Source organism: Heterodontus francisci, chromosome 9 (assembly GCF_036365525.1).
Source record: "Heterodontus francisci isolate sHetFra1 chromosome 9, sHetFra1.hap1, whole genome shotgun sequence".
Lineage (NCBI taxonomy): Eukaryota > Metazoa > Chordata > Chondrichthyes > Heterodontiformes > Heterodontidae > Heterodontus > Heterodontus francisci.
This window is the reverse complement of record NC_090379.1, coordinates 80349727-80376623: the sequence shown is the minus strand read 5'-3', so window position 1 is coordinate 80376623 and position 26897 is coordinate 80349727. Positions and strand designations below refer to the sequence as shown.

The 26897-nt window shown below is 43.4% G+C and overlaps 1 protein-coding gene across 8 annotated transcripts in view; it reads right to left on the bottom strand.

The window, feature by feature from the left end:
• Nucleotides 1-26897, bottom strand: part of stxbp6 (syntaxin binding protein 6 (amisyn)) — a 324378-nt gene that overhangs the window by 199014 nt on the left and 98467 nt on the right. Inside the window, exon 1 of one of the 8 annotated variants that reach the window (XM_068038352.1) lies at nucleotides 13395-13638. The exons of the other annotated variants lie outside the window; for them this stretch is intronic. Within the exon in view, the coding sequence (XP_067894453.1) occupies nucleotides 13395-13590 (196 nt within the window). The 5' untranslated portion in view covers nucleotides 13591-13638. Of the gene's footprint in view, nucleotides 1-13394; nucleotides 13639-26897 lie in introns of those variants that run through there. 8 annotated transcript variants of the gene reach the window in all.

Here is a 26897-nt window from a genome sequence, read left to right as displayed (position 1 = left end):
TTATGGCTAGCAATTCATGTGACAAAAATCTACTATAAAGCTACTGCACGACCATCACATTCACCTCCCCCTATGGCACCACGGAGTTTAATTAAATCCAGTCACCTGGAATAAACCACAGCAACTGTACTAGTTGGAGCTCCATGGAATATCAATTCCACCTCGATCCAAACTCGTCCGCTCACATCTTATTCCATACTAAGCACTGCAAACTTATCATCTGTCCTTTGCTCTCCAAATGCAATATTCAATGTAGCTGGAAGATTTCAGACCCCTGATTAGTTAACTTTTTCATCAAACATCTCTTGGCTATCTTTTGAAAAATGCTCATTGTTGCAACAAACAGGACTGTCAGGCCAGCATGGCTGATGATGCATGTGCTATGGCTGACCAGATCAGACACTTGCTGGCGAAGCTTGAATGCTTAATGATGTGACCAGTTTTTTTCATCTGTGCACTTGATCAAGTCTGCATCCTCAATATATATGAAAGGGCTTTTAGAGACTTACTCAATCTATAACTCTCGAAAGGGTGAGACCAGACTGCATAATCATTCTTCCTTTTCGATGTCTTCTATGAAATTGAATTGTTTCCTTACTTTCCCATCTGAAATCATGAACCAACTGAAGCTGCAGCCTGCTAGCTTCGTAAGCAATAAGCACCACCCCATAAAGATAACAGCAAAAGAGAAAAGGACTGAGACAAAAAGTTGGTCTTTAATGTCATATTTGAAGCCACCTTGGAGCAATCAAGAATGGCTGCCAAGCCAGACTAGGATGTAGTACATCATGAGGCTAGGAATGTCATTAAGGCAAAGCGTGATCAGTCATTTCACAAGGTTGCGGATCCGCAAGGGGGCATAAATTATACAAAAATTATCCTAAAAATAGTTTTACCGTTGGCTAAAGGGCTAAAAGAGTTTCTCTGAGCTTGCGCCAATAACTGAAGGTCCAATGCCCTCCAACAAACCTACAAGAGTATCCCAAAGTCTGGAGTGAGTATCATATTGAATGCATCTGATTCAACAAGTAAAGACCCATCTGCATAGAGTTTGGAACAACTAGTGGAATAAACCAGTTTTGTGTCATGAGGTGGATGCCACGCTGTATTGCCTAGCTAATGATGGGACATTCGGTGTTCACGGTATTAATGCCAAGTTTGTAAAGTTGTGCTAGGTTGTGGGGGGCGGGGGTGGGGGGGGGGGGAGGGAGGGAGGAAGTAGAGAGTGAGTGGTAATGCTCTTTAACAGTGCCTAGAACCACCTACTCACCTTCCAGCTGCCTTTGAGAGACTGGTGAATAGATTGTGTTTGTGCCACACATGCGCTCAATGTTTCAGTGTACTGCTGGAATTCTGAGTCACAAAGAAGAACGACAAAGGTCTGTGAAAGGGAAGCTTTTTTAAACTTCATTCTTGGAATAGGGATGTCACTTTCAAGGACAACACATATTGGCCATTTCTAGATGCCCTTGAGAAGGTGGTAGTAAACCTCCTCCTTGAACCTCTGCAGCTCATGTGGTGAAGGTATTCCAGGAATTTGACACAGTGATAATAAAGGAATGGTAACATAAGTCCAAGTCAGGTAGTGTGCAACTTGCAGGAGGTGGTTTTCCCATGCAACTGTTATCTTTATCCTTCTAGGTGGTAGAGACCAGGGTTTGAGAGGTACTGTTGAACAGCATGGTGAAAAGAATAATACTTCTTGTCCACGCGAAGTTGATTTGTCATAGAAAAGGATAAGATGCTTACAGGAAAACTGTGCTCTAGCTTACCATGATATCACTGAATACATGGAAGGAGGTGAGGAATTTGGCCTTATGGTAGGCACACTTCTTTCCCAAAGCCCCTCAAAGATTTCTACAAGGTATTGCGTCTGGATTTCAAAAATGTCATGCAACACAGAAGAATATCCCAAAGCATTGTGCAAAGGCAAAAATCAAAAAATGGATGTCCACGCATAGGAACAGATAGAAGGTGTCAAGACAAAGTCTTGTCAAAGATGTGTGCTTTACAGCGAGTTTTAAAAGAGGGCAACAGAATGGAGATGCAGGATAAGGGGATTAAGGATGGATGCACAGCTGCTAATGGTGGGTCAAAAGAAGAGGGACATACAGTATGAGGAATTTCAGTTGGCTGCAGAGCTCGAAGAGGTTAGAGAGATAGGGAAGGATGAGAGCAAGGGATTTGAAGACGAGGATGAAATTTTTAAATTTGAATCATTGAGTGTTGGCTATGGTAACCTGTCCTTTAATTCTGTGAACTTGGGTAAGGGGATATGCCCCCAACAGGGAAGAGTTATGCCGAAAGAAACTGTACATTTGTAGATTTCTCAGTAGGTTGGTTTGAAAACTCAAACATGATGGTATGCTGCACTTGTCAGAGACAGTTTGATCATAGGAAAAAAAAACTGTCCTCACTGTTCTCGATTAGCTTCCCAAATCACATCATCAAAATCCTAATTCTGGTTTTCAAATCCCTCCTCTCCTTTGACTCTGGGGTCTTCTCCAAGTCTACATTCCAGCATGAACCTGGCCCACTGTGCATGGTTCACACAAAATTCCACAGCTCCTACAGCCATCAGACCTGTTACACTGTGAAATACCCATACTAAATCCCTCTGCCTTTCCATCATGCACTCTCTAATGCCAACAGCCTCCTCAACCACACTCTTCCATTAATACCTATGGTTACCTCCTTTAATTTCATTACCGCCACTGCTCTATATCTTCCAATTACCTGCCAAGTGCTTAAAATTATGTGTAAGTATTACACAAATTTAAGTTGTTGAAATCTAATAGGTCAATTCTGGGGACCAGTACAACACTGACGAAAACAGCTCTTTTATAGCAAAAGATGTGTAAAACACAAAACATGGTCATTTGAATTGAGACTTGGACTGAATTCTTATTTGTTAAAGAAAGATAGTCGCCCTCATGCAGGGAACAGTGATGAAATATGAAATGAACTGCAGGAATTATGAAATAAAAGTAAACTGTTTAACTGAGCTAAAAGAAAATGGACACTTTGTTAACCGGCAACATGGGAGAGAGAGGTCAGGTGAACCCCTCCTGTACTGCCAAAACAAATTTGTTTGTTGAAGACGGGAACGTTATTAACATCTGGAATTGCCTTGATTGTCGATTCCATGTTAACTACTCCTATATCAAAAATTGGGCTAGCAAAAGCTTTTGCAGACAGACTGACTCCGAAGGCAAGGCCAAAATAATAGGTGTGAAATAACACCTATTTATCAAAATGAACCACATTCAGATGCCTTTATAAAACAATGGTCCCCACATCCTGGGACAGTGTACGAACACCCTAGGTGACAGCGTCAAAAAATCTGATAAGTTTTTACATTAAAAGTAGTAATTGCTCTGGGAGAGGGAGACAGAAACCCATTCCAGCCAGAGAAGCTGCAATATTGATCCAGCTAAGCAATAAACCCTGCCAACACTAACTTTAAACTATTGAAGCAAAGAGATTGCAAGGTGACCTTGAAAACTCCCCATCTGAGAAACTGAACCATGACTTCCACCACCAACTTGGACTGAGTTTTAACCAAAGGAGTCTGCGACACTTCAGCAATTCCAAGATAACGAACATTCAAGCCTACAAATGCATGCTACCCTCTACTCGCTATCTTTTCTTGTGTGTGAATGCGTGACTGGGAGAGGCTGAGAACATTTTTGGGTATTCGTTTGATAAATAGTTTATCTTTCTTTTTAAGCCGACAAGAAAACCTGTCGTTTGTCTGTTTATCTGACCCTTAAACACTCAAGGACTAAATTCTTTAAAACACTATCTGCTGTCAGTTGAGCGGTAAAAAGTGGAAGCCACCCACACTACTTCCCACCTGCCTGTAACAGGATAAATATAATCTATAAACTATGCGTTTCTACATTACAACAGTGACTACACTTCAAAAGTACTTCATTGTCCCGTGGTTGTGAAAAGCACCAATAACGCAAGTCCTTCTTTTTTCTTTCTTATGCACATACATAGTAAAGGCCTGCTCGGGTCTGGAAAAATGAACCCAACCCGAACCCAACAGAATCATATCGGACCAGAGCCCGACCCAGCCAGAGTCCTTCCATTTTCTCCCGCGCCCGACCCAACCACAGTGCACTCACTGTACTTACCACTTTTGGATGGATGGAATGGAAGGAAGCTGCACTGCTGTAGCATGAGCACGATGACATCATAGAGGCACTCACTCACTGCGCAGAGTTAGTCTGTGGAGTACTGTGCGTGTCCGACCCGAACCCGAAAGCTGGACCCGGAACAGCGACCCAACCTGAACCCAATAAGTCGTTGGGTTGCGGTCGGGTAGCAGGCCTTTAATACATAACATCTGTACAATTAATTTAAATTTAATGTAGCCTCAATTTTTCATCCGCAAAAGATATGAACCGGGTCTGTGCCGACCATCAACCACCCATTTATACTAATCCTACACTAATTCCATATTCCTACCACATCCGCACCTGTCCCTATATTTTCCCTACCACCTACCTATACTAGGGGCAATGCTAATGGCCAATTTACCTATCAACCTGCAAGTCTTTGGCATGTGGGAAGAAACCTGAGCACCCGGAGAAAACCCACGCAGACACAGGGAGAACTTGCAAACTCCACACAGGCAGTACCCGGAATTGAACCCGGGTCGCTGGAGCGGTGAGGCTGCGGTGCTAACCACTGCGGCACTGTGCTTCACTGCGAGCCCGATTTGACAATCCTAAATTGGTTGTCTGCGTAATTCTTAGCACACTTACAACGTCACAGGAAGGAAACAGCCATCTGGGACCTTAGCGAACAGGACAACCATCAGGGTAACTCCTATATAATCACAGAATAGTTACAACACAGAAGAAAGCCATTCGAGCAATTCAGCTAGTCCACTGCCCCGCCCTCTACCCACAACCCTGCATTTTTTTTTTCCTTTCACATGCTTATCCAATTCCCTTTTGAAGGGAACAATTGAATTTGCTTCCACCACCCTTTCAGGCAAGGCATTCCAGGTCATAACCACTTGCTGGGTTAATAAATATAAGACATTAAGAATGGCTCAGAATAAAGGATTGGGAAATAAACAGCAGAAGGACCCAGAAAGAGGGTAAATCAGAGTGGGTAATTTCAATGTCAAATAAGTAATAAAGAGGAAAATAAAGATTAGATAGAGAGCGCGAGTGAACGGGCGCGAAGGCACAAGCGAGAGAAAATCTTTTTTTTAAAGATTGGTTTTTAAAATCTCCCCAAAAATACAAAACCTGGCAAGTTTAGTTCGTATCGACCATGCAAATACATCAATTTCAATGCACATCAATGGTGAGGCAGACAGCAAGATGCCGTTTCCTTGAAGCCAACAGCAGAACAATGCGACCTGGACAGCAAATTGTACATATTTGCATATAATCATGCCTCTGCCCGCGCCTGAAATTGCTGTACCGTTTGTGCATAATTCTGCTGGTAAATCTGAAGCCTAGACCAACCTCATCTAGCAGAAACTGAAGTCGGTATTTGTATTATGATTAAAATAGGAGGAGAACATCAATGTACCCAGTATTCTTTTTTGTTGTAGTGTGCAGCTGATTCATTTAAGTATCCTTTAAAATTTTTTTGCGTGGCAGTGCACACACTAACTTAAGGGGGCCGATTTGTGCGTGGCCTGCGTTGGAACTTTCGGGTTGTTGCGTGGCCATACAGTTTAGCAGGAACATTGGGCAAGATTAACATCTGGATTTCTAAAAAGTGAAAAACATCCCAGTAAATTGCTAAATTTCAACAGAAAGGAAGTCTTATACATTTTGGGAGTTTTTCTCTCCCACAGTAACCTCTTTCAAAGTCAGTCACGGTGGCATCACCATGACAGCTATACTTCAGGTATCATTGCATTAATAGCCTGCCCTTTCCTAAATGCCCGCTAATCTTCCCATAGAAGTTATTAGCATCCTCTTCAAACTATATCGTGACCTCCTTTCTCTGCCCCCTCCCCCACAAGAGTAAATTTGAATGCTTCTCTACAATTTTGAAATTCTTTCTTGACATGTAACATTTTCCCACGACATAAGTATATTCAGTGGGTGCTTGAAATGCAAGGTTTTAACTGATGACTTATTCTGTCAATGCGGCTGTTGAACGAAAAGAAATAACTTACTAAATTCATCCTATGTATTTATGTACTATGACGTCTGCAATATTCATTAAATATAAAGAATAACTTTATCCACCATAATTATAACAAATTAGCAATGTAATGCCTCATTTTAGTCAATACAGGTTGTTGCATTTTGCAAAGTTGTCAATATAATCAATAAATTCATACATGTTTGCTGTACTGGAGAAATGGGCGTTCCTTCCACATGCAAAGGGCCCCTTCTGAAGCTGCCTGCCAGTTACCAGTAAAATGGATAGGGCATATTCTACTCCACAGTGCATTCTGTGTAAGGACATCTGGCATTAGTGCCCACAATCATGGAACAGATCCTTTTAAGATTGGGATGGCAGAATCTGGTTTGAAGCAGGGAAATTGATAAATTGAATTATTACTGTCCATTCCCTGGCAATTTGGAACAATCTCTGACGCACCAGGTGCAAAAGCACACAGGCGCAAAGTCCAAACTTTTGGCCAGAGTCACCAGTAGCGGAGCCCATGCAAGCAAATCTCTATTCAGGGAAAATTGGCATCTGCTTGTTGCAAGTTTGGGAATTCAGTACCTAAGAAATTCTAGAAATGCCTGGCCCCAGAACTTTTTGGTAAGGTATCAATAGGTTGCAGGAAGAATGGAATGTAGCTGGAAAATTAGTTTAAGATGAGCAAAATAGCTTACTAATTTGAGCTAGCATAATGACTTCCTTATTTTTGTGCTATCATCCAAAGACTAGATGTACTAATGAACAGTGAGTGAACACAATTACAATTTCTCTGCTTGTCCATGTACTACAAAATCAAACAGCCTAATGATTTTCATCAAGCCTATTGCTTTCTTTATTCATTAATGGGATGTGGGCATCACTGGCTAGGCCACTGTTTATTGCCGATCCCCAATTGCCCTCGAGGTGGTGGTGGTGAGCTGCCTTCTTGAACTGCTGCAGTCCTTGGGGTGTTAGGAAGGGAGTGAGTTCCAAAATTTTGATCCAGCGACAGCGAAGGAACGGCAATATAGTTCCAAGTCAGGATGGTGCATGACTTGGAGGGGAACTTGCAGGTGGTGGTGTTCCCATGCATCTGCTGCCCTTGTCCTTCTAGGTGTGGGTTTGGAAGGTGCTGTCAAAGGAGTCTTGGTGAGTTGCTGGAACGCATCTTGGAGATGATGCACACTGCTGCCACTGTGCGTCGGCAGTGAAGGGAGTCAGTGTTGAAGATAGCGGTTGGAGTGCTAATCAAGTGGGCTGCTTTGTTCTGGATGGTGCTGAGCTTCGAGTGTTATTGGAGCTGCACCCATGTAGGCACGTGGAGAGTATTCCATCACACTCCTGACTTGTGCCTTGTAGATGGTGAACAGGCATTGGAGAGACAGGAGGTGAGTTACTCGCTGCAGAATTCCCTGCCTCTGACCTGCTCTTGTAGCCACAGTATTTATGTGGCTGGTCCAGTTCAGTTTCTGGTCAATAGGAAGCCCCCAGGATGTTGATAGTGGAGGATTCAGCAATGGTAATGCCATTGAACGTCAAAGCGAGATTGGTTAGATTCTTTCTTGTTTGAGATGTTCATTTTCTGGCACTTGTGTGGCGCGAATGTTAATTGCCACTTACCAGCCCAAGCCTGGATGTTGTCCAGGTCTTGCTGCATCTGGACACGGGCTGCTACAGTGTCAGAGGAGTTGTGAACATTGTGCAATTAACAAACATCCCCACTTCTGACCGTATACAAACATACGAATAAGGAGAAGTAGGCCATTCGGCCCCTTGAGCCCACTCCACTATTCAATAAAGATCGTGGCTGATCTGTGTGTTTCGAATTCCACACTCCCATCTACCCCTGATACACCTTGATTCCCTTGTCTAACAAGAATCTATCTATCGCCACCTTAAAAATATTTAATGTTCCTGCCTCCACCACATTCTGAGGTAGAGTGTTCCAAAGTCGCACAACCCTAAGAGAAAATGGCGGAGGGAAGGTCATTGACGAAGCAGTTGAAAATTGTTGGGCCTAGGACACTATCCTGAAGAACTCCTGCAGTGATGTCCTGGGACTGAGATGATTGACCTCCAACAACCACAATTATCTTTCTTTGTGCTAGGTATGACTCCAACCAGCAGAGAGTTTTCCCCGATTCCCATTGACTCCAGTTTTGCAAGGGCTCCTTGATGCCATATTCACTCAAATGCTGCCTTGATGTCAAGGGCAGTCACTCTCACCTCTGAACCAAGGCTGTTTGGACCAAGGCTGCAATGAGGTCAGGAGCTCAGTGGCACTGGCAGAACCCAAACTGACTGTCAGCGAGGAGGTTATTGCTGAGCAAGTGTCGCTTGATAGCGCTGTCGATGACCCCTTCCATCACTTTGCTGGTGACTGAGAGTAGACGGACAGGACAGTAATTGGCCGGGTTGGATTTGTCCTGCTCTTAGTGCACAGGACATACCTGGACAATTTTCCACATTGCCAGGTAGATACCAGTGTTGTAGCTGTATTGGAACAGCTAGGGGCGAAGCCAGTACTGGAGCACAAGACTTCAGTGCTATTGCCAGAATGTTGTCAGGCTCATAGCCTTTGCAGTACCCAGCACCTTCAGCCATTTCTTGATATCACGTGGAGTGAATTGGATTGGCTGAAGACTGGCATCTGTGATGCTGGAGACCTCGGGGGAAGCGGAGACGGATCATCCACTCAGCACTTCTGGCTACGGTTACCAAGTATTTGTTTGGTTTGTAGTTGGAGAAAATGAAGCACACATCTGAAAGACAAATACTGAATCTGGATCACAAGCAAGTGTTATTACAACATCCTTGGTTCATGCTATTTGACAAACAGATAAGCACGAGTAGACTGTCATGAAAGGTGAATGATCAGACTGCTCGATGCCACTGCACCTGTGAATTATGTCCAATAATTATCCAATTGTGTACCAATCAAGGCATCATTTCCCAGTAACTTGGCTCAACAGTCACTCTTTCACATTTAACTGTTTTCCGCCACCTTCAATTCACAAAGCTACTACCTTTTCCAGACCCAGCAACATTAAAACAGGTTATCTGGTCTTCATCACATCACCGTTTATGGGAGCTTGCTGTGTGCACATTGGCTGCTGCATGTCCTACATTGCAACAGTGACTATTTCAAAAGACTTCTTTGGCTCTAACGTGCTTTGGGGCACCCAGAGGTCATGTAAGGCACGACATAAGGGCAAGCTCGCTCTTTATTCTTTACTTTCAGAGACCCACAATAAGACTGGGTCTACGAGTCTGCCAATGCAATAAACAGGTTCAGAAACAAGATACTGTAGAATACAATGTTGTGTTCGATTCTAGAAGGACAAGATCAAATCAGCTAAAAGGTTTAAGAATTCATCTCATGAATTTACATTTTGCTTATGGGCTTCAGCAGAGTTATGTTCTTGTTGGACCTTGGGGAATGCATGTCCCACCCAAAAGGTGGAACGTTTGTAGAGCACAGAAATGCAAGGAGTAACTAAAATCACTTGCATTAGTGCTAGGAGGGGCATCAAAAGCAATGGGGATCCAGTCTGTTGCATTAGGTACAAGCAGGTGTGAGTCAGAAGGGGAGAAGGAAGAAAAGAAAATGGATGGAAGAGAGACTAAGAGCAAAATAGGCAGCAAGGAAGAAAGTTAAGGAGGCACAAACAAGGAGCAGAGGTTTGAGAGGGAAGGGGAGAGAAATTCGGAGTGATATTTTGGGTTGAGGGACGAAAAGAGAATGTCAGCATAAACAAGGGATGGTTAGGGGTGGGGATTGTGCAGAAAGTAGAAGCAAGAGTGCCAGAGTGTGACACAGATTTAGCACTGCAAGGACCAGCTCGTGGAGGCTGCTCTCCCAGAAGACTGAACTAATAAAGTTCCAGTGTAAAAGCAGCTTTAAATAAGCCCAATTTTCATTTCAGCTGTGAATTATAACTTGAAGGAATATTTCCCTGCATCTTAACTTAAACTGCCCCTTCACATTCCAGACCCTGTAGCTTCCTGTCCTGTGACTGCAACATATCTGAAATTATTCTGTGTTTACTTTCTCCATTTTAAGAATCTTAGCTACTTCTATAAGGTTCCTTTTGCGAGGTCTCTTAAGGATGAAGGAACTGGTGGTCATAGCTTCATCAATCATCACCCTTTCATGTCTGACAAGTTCAATTACACTCAGTGGATAAAGCTTACATAAAGCTTTGCAAAAAATCATATGGCTATGAGGGGCGAAAGTGGAAGGGGTTGGGCTTTTAACAGGATAAATTTATGGACAATTAGCTTTTCAAAAGTATCTTGCATTAGCACTTTCAGAAACACAAAATATTTTAAACTGTACAATTTTTCAGAAATTGATTAAAGGCCTTGCTCATTGTGATGCCGCCATCTGACCTTCTGACGTGAAACATGGTACATGTAGCTAAAGGTGGACACAACTAGTCAGCTTGTAGTCAATCAATCTCATCTCTAAACACGCATTTCAAGAAAAGCAACCTTCAAAGCCACTGCAGAGTTAGGCAAATAATGAAGTACACATACCATCAGCCAACAGGCAAGTCTAAAACCAGTAAGGACTGCCACCCTCACCCTTGTTTTTCAACTGGATTTTTATGATTAAAATATTAAACAATTCTTCTAAAAACTTACAATGAGGTAATTATGCTCATTGAACTGGAGTTCCAGGGACATTCCACATAAAAAGGATAAAGATCCCCTAGCGTGTGATAACGTCCGGCCCACATCTTAAAATTGTAATAAAAATATTAGCCTGTTGTCTGGAAACATTACCACCACTGCTGATGCTGAGGTCAACTTTATTAAATGCAAGTCACCAAGCAACTGTATGAGGTGCTTTTTACAATCTCATAACATTCTGCCTGCGGCAACAGTTTCCCTCAGTACCCAGAAGGCATTCAGTAGAGTGTAATGGCATGCTCGTCAAGGTCAAACCATTGTCAGTGACATTTTTAAAAAAGTGAGACAGACTGCAAAGCCATTAAATTGAATAGACATGGTGTTATTATTTAAAGGCACAAACAATATTTTCCCCTCCAGATCAGCAATGGTCAATGAATGGCAGTGGTCCAAAGTATCAGAGGATCTATTTACTAACTGTCTGAAATTAGAGAAATATTTATCTTTTAAACTGAATTTTAATTACTTCATTCAGTGTTCAAGACAGCAACAGAAAACTCCATCTATATATCCCTTAAAGGCACTTTTACTCAATAATAGTATATAGAAACCATACATTCTCCTGCAATGAGTTGCACTTGTAAATAACGATGATCTGAACTTTGTTATTCTGCTGGCACGGAGAGGGAGAGGATAGAGGTTTTACATAACACAAGTCAACTAAAGCCCCAACAGCAATCATCTCTCTCCTCCCAGTAGATCCAGAAATCAGTAACCCTGTCGCGGGAGGGATAGTATCACTTCTCTTGCAGCCAACCATTTTCTACTCAAGGTTTTTCTCACTCACGCCTGAAGAACCCTAACCCCACCATCCCCAGCCAGCTTCTCACCCTGACAGAATGTTTGAACCTCTTTTCTTCTCAAGTGTTCCTCTCTGCCCTGAGGGTCTTTCTGCTTCACCCTTCCCCAAACCCTGAATAAGGTCTGTCATCATCTCCCTTGCTCCAACCCCCACTCTCCAACCGAACAGGTCAACGCTTCCTTTCCCTTCCTTCAACAAAAGCATCTCTTCTGTCACTCCACATTCCCTGGGTGGAGTCCTGCTAAACTAAAGTTGCAAATTCAACAGGGCGGGATATACAGGGCTGAAAATTCACTTGCCTATTGTTGGGCGGGGGTTCACTATTCGTAATTTGTCTGCACCAGTTTTGTTGGAGGTCAGGAGCATGCAAACTTGGCACTCCCACCTCATTTATCTAATTGTAGCACGGGGTTGAGCAGGTTCCTCACTGCTGACTTCCACTTCACACTACCAGCTGCCTCTGCATCCAGCAGGGGGCAGAGTAGTGCTGTGCTGAATGCAAATGATGTAACCAGCACACTTTTTTTTAAAAAAGGTAGGCTGCCCCTCTTAAAAGGCAGCTGCACTGACTAATGATGTTGAAATTTAAAAGATGGAAAATGGAACACTAGGACAGAGAATGGGTTCCAGGGCGACAGATGCAATGCTGGAGACATTAGTGGTAGAGATGGACAGGAGACGCCATAGTTCCGCAGGGGCCAGGAGGCCCTCAATGTGTACCTTCAGAAGGGAGTGGGAGCAGCTGGCCAGTGCAGTCAAGCCCCAGTGTCTGGATCGGAGGCCCTGGCAGCAGTGGCACAAGAGGTCTAACCACCTTATGTGGAGCAGTCATGGTCAATGAATGCATCTTCACATGATATCTCCACCATACTATAAACCTCGCATGCTACTCAATGCACTACACACTCACTCAGCAGTACTCCGATACTCCACATCACCCTCATACACCTGCCAATGCAGCCAGCCTTACACCCACCTCTCACTGCCTCCACATACCTCTGGCTATTCAGCTACGGCAGGCACATTATCCAAACACAACACTACACACCTACCCGCTTTCTTGCGGGACATAATGGCACACAGTAGAAGGGAACAGAGCAATACCAGTGGGGGACAAGGACACCCGCATCTCGAGTCTTAGAGGAGATGGTTCTCAGCATCAGGCAGCCGACTGTGATAAAGTCCAAAACATCCAGCGTTGCCGAGAACATTGAGAATGATGGTATGTTCCAGCCTATGCCCCTTTTCAACTCCCAGCTCACCCTTATCCTGCTATCTAGCATGATGAGCAAGTTGCTCTTGGTGACACCAAGGACCTCTTGCTTCCCACCTCAGCCTCCTTCAATCCCCTTCTGAATTCCTGTTTTCTACCTAGAAAACCTACCCAGCCACAGCAGTCGAGGGAGAGAAGAGGGAGAGGTCACAGACAAATTCAGCTGCAGAAGACTCAGATGGAAGACCATGATGGGGTGACATACAGGAGAGCAGTGATGGGCATGCACACCAAGATGCTGGGTGCACTGGCTGGTCTGCCAGACAGCCTCCTGTCACTGTCCAAATTGGCAGAGGGCATCACACAGAATTTGTCCTCTCTGCAGCCTCTGCTCCATCTCCCTGCTGTGCTGCAGACCCAAAGGCACTGCCACTGCTGCCCCCATACCTGTGGTAGGCAAATCCAGGAACTCACCACAACACCTTCAAAAACACTCCAGCGTACTTCCAGACATAGCAGAAGTTCTTAAAAAAAAAAAAAATTACCTACCTGCAATTTGCATGCCTGGTCCTTTAAGGAACACTAGTGCAGGGCCCATCTTGAAGCTTGACACTGTTGTTTGCTGAGTGATCGACAAATTCATTTCCTGGACTTGCATGGACCAAATTTGGTATCCTGGCTTTGCCTTATCCAGTTGGGCTATGTAAAGGTCAGGATAGTGCTCCTTCACAGGCTTCCAGCACATAATGGGAACGGCGGCATGGACATCCTTCTCAAAAGGGCGCGCTGCGAGGGCTGAGCTGATTGCACTGGCGGCAAACTCCAGCAAAATGACGCAAGGCCTCCGTATGTATGTGTGCAGTAATGCATGAAGTCACACGATTAGCATAGCCAATCAGATCTATGGGCATAACATACAACTACAGACAGAAGCTATATACACAAACTGAAATATTGAATTAACCCAATGTTCTTAATTATTGTATAAATATCCAATACCTCAAGCACAAACTTAGAAATGACCAGTACCCTAAATAGACTCGATCAAGAAATACAAACATTTTCATGGTTACCCACAGTTTATTAGGAACATTGGAGCGGTAGGTCATTCAGCCCCTAGAACTGGATCCACCACTCAATTAGATCATGGTTGATCCGTACCTTAACTCCATTTATCAGTCTTGGTTCTGTAACCCATAATACCCTTAGCTAACAAAAATCTATCAATCTCTGTTTTGACATTTCCACTGACTTAGACTCACCAGCTTCTTGGTGAGTGTCCAGATTCCCACTACCCCTTGTGTGAAGAAGTGCTTCTCAGCATCACTCCTGAACTGCACAGCCCCTGTTTTATGGTTATGCTCCCTTGTTGTAGACTCCCCATCAGAGCACACAGTTTCTCTCAGCCTATCCTATGAACTCCTTAAATCATTTTATACACCCAATTAGATGATCCCTTAATCTTCTATGCTTAAGGGAATATAAGTGGGTCCTCATAATTTAACCGCTTTAGTCCCAGCATTATTCTGGTGAATGTGGGCTGAGCTCCCTCCAAGGTCAAGGGCGGCACAGTGGTTAGCACCGCAGCCTCACAGCTCCAGCGACCCGGGTTCAATCCTGGGTACTGCCTGTGTGGAGTTTGCAAGTTCTCCCTGTGTCTGCGTGGGTTTCCTCCCACATGCCAAAGACTTGCAGGTTGATAGGTAAATTGGCCATTAGCAATTGCCCCTAGTATAGGTAGGTGGTAGGGAAGTATAGGGACAGGTGGGGATGTGGCAGGGATATGGAATTAGTGTAGGATTAGTATAAATGGGTGGTTGACGGTCGGCACAGACTCGGTGGGCCGAAGGGCCTGTATCTCAAACTAAACTAAAACTAAAAAACTAAAATCCTTCCTAAGGTGCAGTGCCTAGAACACAAGACAGTCCTCTAAGTGGGGCCTAACCAGAGCTTTATATAACTAACATAACTTCCATTAGCCTTTTTAATAATATTCTATACCTGTCCCCAATAACTTTGTGACTTCTGTACTTGGGACGCCTAAATCTCGCTGCTCATCCACAGTTCCTAGTGTCTTGTCATTTAAATAATACTCAATATATCCTTCTTAGATCTAAGTGGATGCCCTCACATCTCCCCTCAATGAATGCCATCTGCCTGCCGACTCTTCTCTTATCTTACAGGTTGGGTCGGATCAGTGAGGTCTCAGGTTCAAAGCTGCACGAGGTCAGCTTGGCAAGAAAAGTGAAGTGACCAGATCCACAGGTAGAATACTTGCAGCAGGCCTTGACTGGAGAGAGCAGAACAGAGGTAGACTACGCATTTCCAGCCTGGGTGGGTGGAAGGCAGCAAAGGGCTCGCAGGCTGGGCTGAGTGGCTACATTGCCCAAGTTAAAGGATTGATGGGGAGAATGGAGGGGATAGGAAAATAATGGTTGCGAAAACAAGCTGAAATCATTTTCAACCATATGTCTGACGTAGCTTGGTCTGTGGAGTCACCTGATTAAGACAGACTAAAATTAATATCTAATTAGTCCATGGTGTCACATAGCAACATTAGAAGCTCACTATGATCAATTACACAAAAGGTTAATAGGAAAGATAAGGGCTCATGGAGTTGGGAGCAATATATTAGCATGGATAGATGATTGGTTAACAGATAGGAAACAACGCGTGGGCATAAACAGGGCATTTTCAAGTTGGCAGGCAGTGAATAGTGGAGTGCTGCAGGCTTAGCTATTTACAATCTATATTAATGACTAAGATGAAGAGACTAAGAGGAATGCATCTAAGTTTGCTGATGATACAAAGGTAAGCTGTGGGGAAGACACAGAGGCTGCAAAGAGATATAGACAGGTTAAGTGAGTGGGCAACATGGCAGATGGAGTATAATGTAGGGAAGTGTGAAGTTATGCACTTTGGTTGCAAGAACAGAAAAGCTAAATTTTTTTTTCCATTGCTAACACACAACACTCTGCTTACTCCTTGCAGAAAGCAGCACACATCTTAGGGAGAGGCAGAAACCCGAAGGTGGGTGGCCCTCCACTGACTGGCACCTCAACAGATAATGACAATGTCTGTCCACCTGACCGACTGGGGAAGGAGTTCTTGTTCCAGGAGACTGCAGATGTCAGCAATGCCCGGCCATGGAGGCCCAGGCCTACTGAAGTACTGGCATTCACACATGCCGAGAATGCTTATCCGCTGCCTGTAGACACTGTGTTGGGGTTGCACCTCCTTTGAGCTGGATCTATGTACCCATCCCCTCTGCCTTGTGGAGCAGCATATGGCTGAAGAGAAGGCAGCTGGTGCTGGTGTTACTGCTCCTCTTGCTTTTCATCAGAGGTGCAACTGCATGGGTGCACTGCGAAATGCAAGACAAGGTGGTTACTTCCAAGAAGTTAACAATCACCCATCAAGCACAAGAACACAAGAAATAGGAGTCGTCAACCATATGGCACATACAGCCTGCTCTATATGATTATGGCTGATCTTAGGATTCAACTCCACTTTCCCACCTACTCAAATGGGACACCAAAAATCTTGTCTATCCCAGCCTTAAATGTATTCAATGATGGCACATCCACAACCCTCTGGGGTACAGAATTCCAAAGATTCACAACTCTTTGAATGAAGTAATTTCTCCTCATCTCAGTCCTAAATGATCGACCCCTTATCCTGAGACTGTGCCCCCGTGTTTTTGATTCCCCAACCAGCGGAGATAATCTGTCTACCCTATCCAGCCCCTGTAGAATCTTGTATGTTTCAATGAGATCACCTCTCATTCTTCTAAACTACAGATAATACAGGCCCAGTTTACTTGGCCTATCATAGGACAACCCCCTCACCCCAGGGACGAAGCGAGTGAACCTTTGCTGCACCGTCTCCAATGCAAGTATATCCTTTCTTAAATGTGAAGACCAAAACTGCACACAGTATTCCAGACATGGTCTCACCAAAACCCTGTAAAATTGTAAGACTTATCTATTCCTGTACTCCAATCCCCTTGCAATAGAGGCCAACATGCCATTTGCCTTCCTAATTGCTTGCTGTTGCTGCATTCCTTGTACAAACACACCCAAGTCTCTTTGAATATCTACTTACAAGTTCACATCTTTAGACACACTACTCTGTCTCTTCACCCAAATCATTGATATAGATTGTAAATAGCTGAGGCCCCAGCACTGATCCTTGCAGCACTCCACTATTTACTACCTGCTAACTTGAAAATGCCCATTAACCTTTTGTGTGGCATCTTATCTAATGCCTTTTGGAAATCCAGGTATACTACATCTACTGGTTCTCTTTTATCTACCCTACTAGTTACATCCTCAAAAAACTAAAATTTGTCAAACAGGATTCCCCCTTTAGTGAAACCATGCTGACTTGGTCTAATCCTGTGCTTTTCTAAGTGCATTGTTAAGACTTCCTTAATTATAGATTCCAGCATTTTCCCAACGACTGATGTTAGACTAACTGGCCTGTAGTTCTCATTTCTTTCTTGAAAAGCGGTGCAACATTTGCCAACTTACAATCTGATGGGATCGTTCCCAAATCTAAGGAATTTTGGAAAATCAAGGCTAGTTCATCCACTATGTCTGGAGCTCTTTCTTTTAGAACCCTAGGGTGTAAGCCATCAGGTCCTGGAGATTTGTCAGATTTTAGTCCCTTAAGTTTCACCAATACTTTTTCTCTGCTGATATGAATTTCCTTAATTTCCTCACACTTTTTAGCCTGTAGGTTACTGTCTATTTCTGGTATGGAACTTGTGTCTTCTGCTATGAAGATGGACACAAAAGCACTGAGAGCATTCTCTGAGGAGTAGTGTGAGCAGAAGCCTCTCACTTGGCCATGGCTGCATCGCTTCAGTTTCACTCAAAGGCTTTCCTGCCCATCAGTTTCACTGAAGAAGCTCTTCCCATTGTGCACTCGCCTCATTGACCCTGGCGAGTTCCACACAGCTCAAGAAATAGTCTAAATCCAGAATCCTTGCTTAAAACAGTACTTACTTGCTTTTTATAATATTTAAATGCCTTAACCAACAGCTCCAAGGGGGCCTCTTGCTCACCACGAAACCTGGAGGAGGACAGGATGATGTTGGGATCCTGACCTGCCGTCACTTTTAGGGGATTTAACTTCCCGCACGGACCCGAACACCCCCCTCCCAATGTTTCAGGTCAATGACTTTTCATCAACCTAAGACAGTAACTCAGTTTTTCTCTCCATAGAAGTTGCTCGATCTGCTTAATATTTCCAGCATTTTCTATTTCAGATTTCCAGAATCCACAGTATTTTGCTTTTGTTTCCATCACTCCTCTGCTGGTTCTACCAAAAGGTTAATTCTTTCTATCAAGCAGGCTAGCTTGAACTGCCTGAAACTATACAGAAATCATCCAATTTATTTGTCACAGCCCAGGGGAGGGAATAAAACTACATATATATTAAAAAGTAACCTTGTTCTATACTAAATCAACCTTCAAATACTGCAGTTGCATGTGAAGGATTGCAGTGCTCTTTATGGTATCACAATATTCTAGTGTTCAGTGATTAAACTTTTTTTGAACAATTGATTGTTGAAGAGATCAGTCATAAGTACAAAGCAGGTAAAAGAACAGACAGATGGGGAGGGGGAAAGCATCCACACAGAATAAAACAGGAGAGGATGGGGGCAATATCATTTCAGACAACCATAAAAAAAGTACTAAGTGTACAATAAAGGGTGAAGTATGAACCCATAAATATTTTAACACTGAATGACTGCAGCCTGGATAGAACAGCAAATTCTCTCATTTAAACTGTTCAGTAATTGTATCTCCTGAGCTTTATATCTGTAATCTGATATTCAATGGCCAGTCATGCATGGTGTATCTAGGAATTACTGTTGCTACAAATTCAGATATAATTACAGACCTGAGTCAGAGGCCTGGAATAGAAAATGAAGAGGTGGACTACATAAGATCCAGCGACCTGTCTCACTGTGAAAAACAATAAATTCAGTTAAGAAAAGCAACTGTACCCAAAATGGAGCGATGCAGCATTCCAAGGTCTATCTGGTAGTAATTGTGATAGCATGATAGATAATTAGATACTATCCAAAGAAATCTAGTGTTATTGATAAATTCATAAATCAAACAATTTGAACAAAATATATAGGAATAAATATTGATACACAAGAATATATAAATATTACTGGTGCCCTTGTGTAGAGAATATTGTTAGAAACATTATACAATGTTGTAACAGTATTGAGTCCGGAATATTGAAGTGTTAAGGTGTGTACCTCTAAAGGGTGGGGAAGGGAGGGGCAAAAGGGTGAAGAATCTGGGACGTACACTCAACACGTGGAGATATGTTAGAACTCTGCTTTAATCTTTGTCCTGTTGAAATCTGAGCCTTCCTAATACTTCACTCCCTGCAACTCAGCTCCATGTTTGCAGCATCATTCCCAATCTATTCCAAGCCTCTACCCGTTCCCACTATTCTTGCCACATCTTGGTTCCAAGTATCAATCCAGTCCCAACTCAGAGAATAATCTAGAATTGAACTCAGATTCTTGTCTCCTCACAAAGAATCACAGACATGCATCAGCTTGAAGAGAAGTTTCTGCCCATTAAGAGTCTTTCTAAATGAAGGTAAGGAAAACTGAACTGACCTCTAGACAAGTAAGGTAATAAGTGTATCAATTTACATATGAATAGCAACAAATCAAAATAATGCCATTTAAAAATAGAATGTAGAACTTTAAAATGTGGACTGAATTATGTCTCTAGAATGGTCCAATGAGGCCCCCCTCTCTAATTCCATTTCACCTGAAGACTATGCTGGCTGGCTGGTGTAATTACAGAGTGACCAGTTTATACATTGCATTTTCAATTCTAAATGAGAATGGAAAATGTTGATATGGCATTAAAAATAAGGACTAAATGTAAGACTTTAAAGTCAGGACTGAAATTCATCTGGGCACCCTGCTAAAGTTATTGTCTGCTCTTGGAACCTCACTTCACCTAAAAACCATACTTAAGTCTTGGCTCCCTATGTGTAACACCACGGGAGATTGAATGGTTATATAAAAATGTCATGACATGGGAAATATTACAAGAAACTACAAAAGTCTTTGGAAAATCTTGGGTACATCTGCAAAGGAAACAGTTATAAAGACGCAAGAAATAGGAGTAGACCATTCAGCCCCTCGAGCCTGCTGTGCCATTCAGTACAATCATGCTGATCATCTATCTCAACGCTACTTTCCACTTTCCTGCCCACTCCCCATATCCCTCAATTCCGAGAGATCAACAATCTATAAATCTCAGTCTCAAATATACTCAATGATGGAGCACAACAACCCTCTGGGGTAGAGAATTCCAAAGATCAGAACCCTCAGTGAAGAAATTTCTCATCGCTGTCCAGATAATCTATCCCTTATCCTGAGACTGTGCCCGTGTTCTAGATTCCCCAGCAGGGGAAACAACCTCTCAGTGTCTACCCTATCCAACCCCTTCAGAATCTTGTATGTTTCAATGCAATCACCTCTCATTCTTCTAAACTTCAGAGTATCGGCCCATTTAACCAGCCTATCATAGGACAACCCTCTCATCCCAGGAACCAATCTAGTGAGCCCTTGCTGTACTGTCTCCAAGACAAGTATATCCTTTCTTAGATATGGAGACAAAAACTGTGCACAGTACTCCAGGTGCAGTCTCACCAAAGCCCTCTACAATTGCAGCAAGACTTCCTTATTCTTGTACTAAAGGCCAACATGCCATTTGCCTTCCCAATTGCTTGCTGTACCTGCATGCTAACTTTGTGTTCCTTGTACGAGTACATCCACATCTCTCAAAATATCATTTAAAAGTTTCATATCTTTTAATATTCTGCTTTTCTATTCTTACTACCAAAGTGAATAACCTCACACTTCCCCACATTATACTCCATCTGCCACCTTATTGCCCACTCACTTTAATATATATATATATATTGTAATGAGTTCTTTATGTTGTTTGATGCAACATAAATGAGATACGTGGAGTCCAGTTTGAAGATCTCAAACAGGTTTATTACAGCTAAATTATATACAGTACAGAGCAAAACTATTTGCAGAACCTTACTCCAGGTGTTATAGTTGGAGAAAGAAACTGGCTTGTAGTCACATGACTACATCTTGGCACTTAGCTCATTAGCATACTAAGATCTTAAAGGGACATTATTTTTTAAAGGCAAATCATACAACATCCTCTTTCTTTCCAAAGATAAGTCTCGTATGCTACAGGTAAAAACAAAATTAGATATCAAAATTATTTATACAGGTACACAGATTATGAACTTTACATATGCAGAAGCTTAAGAGTCCATATCTCTTTTCAGTGGTTTGACAACTCTTCCAGATTCTGGTTATGGTATAACCTTCTGAGGATGTGGATTTCACACCTTGGCTGTTTTGGGTTTGCAGGCATGTTGTCAATGTGTTGGTTGTTGTCCTGTTGTTCCTTCACACCCTCATCGTCAGAGTGTGTTCTTTCGAGTCCACTGTGCGCAATTAGAGTATTGCACACTTGTCTCAGTTGGCGTCGGTTCCTTCTCAATGCTGATCCGCTAGATGTTGTAATCTCTAGGCTCACTGCATACTTTGGAAACCTTTGCAGGTAACCATGTTCTCATTGTGGGATGGATAACCCTGACCTTTTGTCCTGAGTGTAGCTGAGGTAGTTCCGCCCCTGCGTGTTGGTCGTGCACCAACTTCATTCTCCCGTTTTTCGAGTAGTGCCTCCTGCATTTTGGAGAATTTGGACAGACGATGGCTTGGCAGAGTCATCCGCACTTATCTGCCAAACTGGATCTCTGCTGGTGACAGTAAGCCCATATCCATAGGTGTAGCGCTGAAGTGGAGCACGGCAACACAAAAATCTCGTTTCGTTGTCCTACCCTTCAGTATAAAAGAGAGTTGACTGTGCGAACCATTCGCTCGGCAAGTCCATTAGATCCAGGGTAATGTGGTGAGGACGTCATATGGTTTACGCCCCATTTGGCATACGTATCCCTGAAATGTTTGCTTGTATACTGTGGCCTATTGTCAGAAATAATTTCTTCAAGTGTACCGAAAAGACTGAATATGGCACTCAATGTGTCTGCGACGAATGTGCTTGAAGTGTCTTTTACCTGTCCGACAATTGTAAATTCGGAGGAATAATCTGTGACTAAGATAAAGTTGTCTCCATTAACGGAAAATAGATCAGTGGCGATTTTGGACCAAGGGACTGACAGAATCTTGTGAGGGTGTAGAGGTTCTTTATGTTGTTGTGGCTGGTGGTTCTGGCATGCCTCGCACATCCTCGCTAACACTTCGATGTCATTGTCGATCCCTGGACAATAAACAGTGTCTCGTGCCAGTCATCTCGTTCCCTCTGTGCCCATATAGCCTTGGTGCAGTTGTGACAAGATGTCTTGTCAGAGCGCTTTAGCCACAATCACTTCTTTTCCCTTGAAGGTGATGCCTCTCAAAATACAGAGTTCATCTCTAGAAGGCCAAAAGCATCTGACTGTTTCTGGCACCTTTGTTTTTACTATGTCAGGCCAACTTTCTAAGATGACTCTCCACAGTACCTTCAATTGTGGATCACTGGCTGGTTCTGATTGTAGTTGGTCACATTTGTGCTGACCAACATGCAATAAATCAATTTTGAGCACATCTTTCACCTTGATGTCCAGGCTGTCTACTTGTAGGTTCAATGGAACTTCTTCATTCTTGCTCGGGCCTGGCAATCTGCTCAGCGTATCCAAGGTGACCATTTTGGTACCCAGTTTGTAGTAGGCATCTAAGTCGTACCCCTGTACTTTTACTATAAGCCACTGTAATCAAGGTAGCGTGCTTGTCGATTGTTTGCGCCAGATCATCTGCAGTGGTTTGTGGCCAGTTTCCACTGTGAACGGCTTTCCGAACAGGTAGGTGTGGATCCTTGTGATCCTAAACACCGTAACCAGGTAATTACAGGCCAGTGAGTCTAACATCAGTGGTAGGGAAAATATTGGAAAAAGTTCTGAGGGACAGGATTAATCTCCACTTGGAGAGGCAGGGATTAATCAGGGATAGCCAGCATGGCTTTGTCAGGGGGAGATCGTGTCTGACTAACATGATTGAATTTTTTGAGGCGGTGATGAAATGTGTAGATGAGGGCAAGGCAGTTGATGTAGTCTATATGGACTTCAGTAAGGCTTTTGATAAGGTCCCGCATGGGAGATTGGTTAAGATAAGAGCGCATGGGATCCAGGGCAATTTGGCAAATTGGATCCAAAATTGGCTTAGTGGCAGGAAGCAAAGGGTAATGGTCAAGGGTTGTTTTTGCGAGTGGAAGCCTGTGACCAGTGGTGTACCGCAGGGATCGGTGCTGGGACCCTGTTTGTAGTGTACATTAATGATTTAGACGTGAATATAGGAGGTATGATCAGCAAGTTCGTAGATGACACGAAAATTGGTGGTGTCGTAAATAGTGAGGAGGAAAGCCTTAGATTACAGGGTGATATAGATTGACTGGTAAGATGGGCGGAGCTGTGGCAAATGGAATTTAACCCTGAGAAGTGTGAGGTGATGCATTTTGGGAGGACTAACAAGGCAAGGGAATATACAATGGGCGATAGGACCCTAGGAAGTACGGAAGGACCTGGGTGTACTTGTTCATAGATCACTGAAGGCAGCAGCACAGGTAGATAAGATGGTTAGAAAAGCATATGGGATACCTGCCTTTATTAGCCGAGGCATAGAATATAAGAGCAGGGAGGTTATGATGGAGCTGTATGAAATGCTAGTTAGGCCACAGCTGGAGTACTGTGTACAGTTCTGGGCACCACACTATAGGAAGGATGTGATTGCAATGGAGAGGGTGCACAGGAGATTCACCAGGATGTTGCCTGGGCTGGAGCATTTCAGCTATGAAGAAAGACTGAAAAGGCTAGGGTTGTTTTCCTTAGAGCAGAGAAGGCTGAGGGGAGATATGATTGAGGTATACAAAATTATGAGGGGCATTGATAGGTTAGATAGGAAGAAACTTTTTCCCGTAGCGGAGGGATCAATAACCAGGGGGCATAGATTTAAGGTAAGGGGCAGGAGGTTTAGAGGGGATTTGAGGAAAAAGATTTTCACCCAGAGGGTGGTCGGAATCTGGAATACACTGCCTGAAGAGGTGGTAGAGGCAGGAACTCTCCCAACATTTAAGAAGTATTTAGATGAGCACTTGAAACGCCATAGCATACAAGGTTACAGGCCAAGTGCTGGAAAACAGGATTAGAATGGTGCTTGATGGCCAGCACAGACACGATGGACCGAAGGGCATGTTTCTATGTTGTATAACTATGACTATGACATGCAAAGGTTTTTTTAATGCTTAAAGGTAAACTGGTGAACACTGCTCAAGCTGAAGTATTGAAGTAAAAGCAAAATACTGCGGATGCTGGAAATCTGAAATAAAAACAAGAAATGCTGGAACCACTCAGCAGGTCTGGCAGCATCTGTGGACGTTTCGGGTCAGTGACCCTTCTTCGGAACTGACAAATATTAGAAAAGTCACAGGTTATCAGCAAGTGAGGTGGGGGTGGGGCAAGAGATAACAAAGGAGGTGGTGTAGATTGGACAAGGCCACATAGCTGACCAAAAGGTCATGGAGCAAAGGCAAACAATATGTTAATAGTGTGTTGAAAGACAAAGCATTAGTACAGATTAGGTGTTAACAGACTGAATATTGAACAGCAGCAAGTGCAAACCTGAAAAAAAGTGGGTAAGCAAACTGAACAAACTAAGATGAAATGAAATAAATGCAAAAAAAAAAAATTGTAAAAAAAAAAAATAATAACTAAAAATGAAAGTAAAATGGGGGGCTGTCATGCTCTGAAATTATTGAACTCAATGTTCAGTCCGGCAGGCTGTAGTGTGCCTAATTGGTCGATGAGATGCTGTTCCTCGAGCTTGCGTTGATGTTCGAGTATTGAAGGACTGATACTAAATTAGTTTGACCACACTTCAGGAGCAATTGTGAGCTAGTTTCCATTCATGAACAGCATACGTAGATTTTGTTTTTCTACCAAATGTTTATCCAATAGTTTGGTGAGTGCCACAAAAGTACACTTGCTTTGAGTAAATCCAGAAATCCAGAGGAAATTCAGTCACCATATCTGCTTTCTTATATCAAGAGTTTGAAAAGCAAAGTTAAGCTCAAGCAGCAGATACAATGGAGAGCTCTGCAGGTTTACAGTGCTCAACTATACACATTCCATTTAAGTAGCTCAACCAGCAAGGTTATCCAATGGCTTTCACCACAGCGAAATCCATTTCGGAGAGCAGATAAGAATGAAATTGTTTGATAGAAAAACAAAATGGTCTGGGTGACCAAACTAATCCATCACAGGATAACACGCAGTGTTTTAATACCATCAACCCAATGAGTTACTGAAATTTAAGATTCCACAGATAAATTCTTTTATATAAGAAGAAAGCCTGGAGAAACAAGTTTTTCACCTTTGAAAGGAAGTGACTGGGAGATAACCCTGTGTAAGTATATAAGCAGCATAGAAGAGTCAAATCTAGAACAATACTTCAAAATCAAACTGACAGTAGAATAAGGGGTCACAGATTCAGCCTAAAAGCAAAGGCTAATTTGTCAAAATGTTACAGAAAAAGTGAAATGGACTTTGGAGTAATATAATGGAGGAAAACATTGGAATCATTTAAAGAATAGTTGAATTTAAACATTGGGGCACTAAACGTTCTGAGCTAAAATGTGCCAAACATCTATGATTATCTTGAAAATTGGTTTCAGCTTTAATAGAAAATACTTATCACCGTATGACCACCTTCTCATTCTTGCAGAAAAACTCAGTGCTAAAAGCTGTCATTGACTACAAATACCAGTTTCGTATTGATGCTGCCGGTTAAAGCAGCCAGACGATTACGACTACAATTTGGCCATTCTATGCACCCCCCAGCCTTTGTCCCATCACGGGTGACCATGCCTCCATTGGCCTAGGTCCCTCAATTTGGAATTCCCTGTACATGTCCCTCTGGCCCGCCACCTGTCTCTTCTCCTAGAATATCCTCCTTAAAGCTCACTTCTTGGATCAAGTTTTTGGTCACCCTTCCCAATATTGTCTCCTTTGCCTTGGTGTCCAATTATTTCTGATTACATCTTTGTCAAGAACCTTGGGCCATTTTTCTAAGTTATAGGGCTGAATTTTACACACCCCACCTCCCAAAATGAGGGGGAAGGTGTTTGGGGGCGTAAAATGGAGCAGGAGGCTCCAGGGGCCCTGACCAACCCACTCCTGCCTCCACAGCCACTTTACGCAGGGCAACGGCAAAAAACAGCCCACCCGCCCCAGGGCAATCAAGGCCCTTTCCACTCAAGGGCCTTCGCCTGCCTCCAAGTAGATTTTACGCGGCAAGTGGGCATCCAAGACCAGAGAAAAGCTGCCTGACAAAAGCAGGCGGCTTTCTGACGGCCTGGGGGGCCCTCATGATCGGGCACCCTGTGCCCATCAGTGGGCTGCCCCCGATGCCCCAACCACCCAACAAGCCCCTCCCCCCCGTCCCCCTAACTGACCACCCTTGCCTTGCCGGAGCCCGACCGGTCACAACGGCGAGGCAACAAAAAAAAAATTTAAAAAAAATATTTTAAAAAACACTTACCTGCGTTCCAGGGTTACCAGACATCATTTTTGCACTGCTGAGTGCAGTCACAGCAGTGGCCACCGCTTCCGGTGACTCGGGCTGGGACAGAGAGCTGCCAGCCTGCTGATTGGCCGGCAGCTCTATTAGGCGGGACTTTCTACCTCAAGTGGATGGAAGTCCCGCCTCAGAGTAATTAAAACCTGGGGACTCCTGCGGATCCCCAGACCTGGCGGAAGAGGGTTTGCCACCGACTTTTCAGGTCGTTGGACGGCTCCCACCCGCCTGGAGCAAGATCCCGGCCATAGTCTCTATATAATGCAAATTGTGTTGCAGTCGCGAAAGCTTGTCTTAAGGGAAAGCTGAATTTTCAGTTTTAAAATGACAAAATTTCTGATGTATCATTT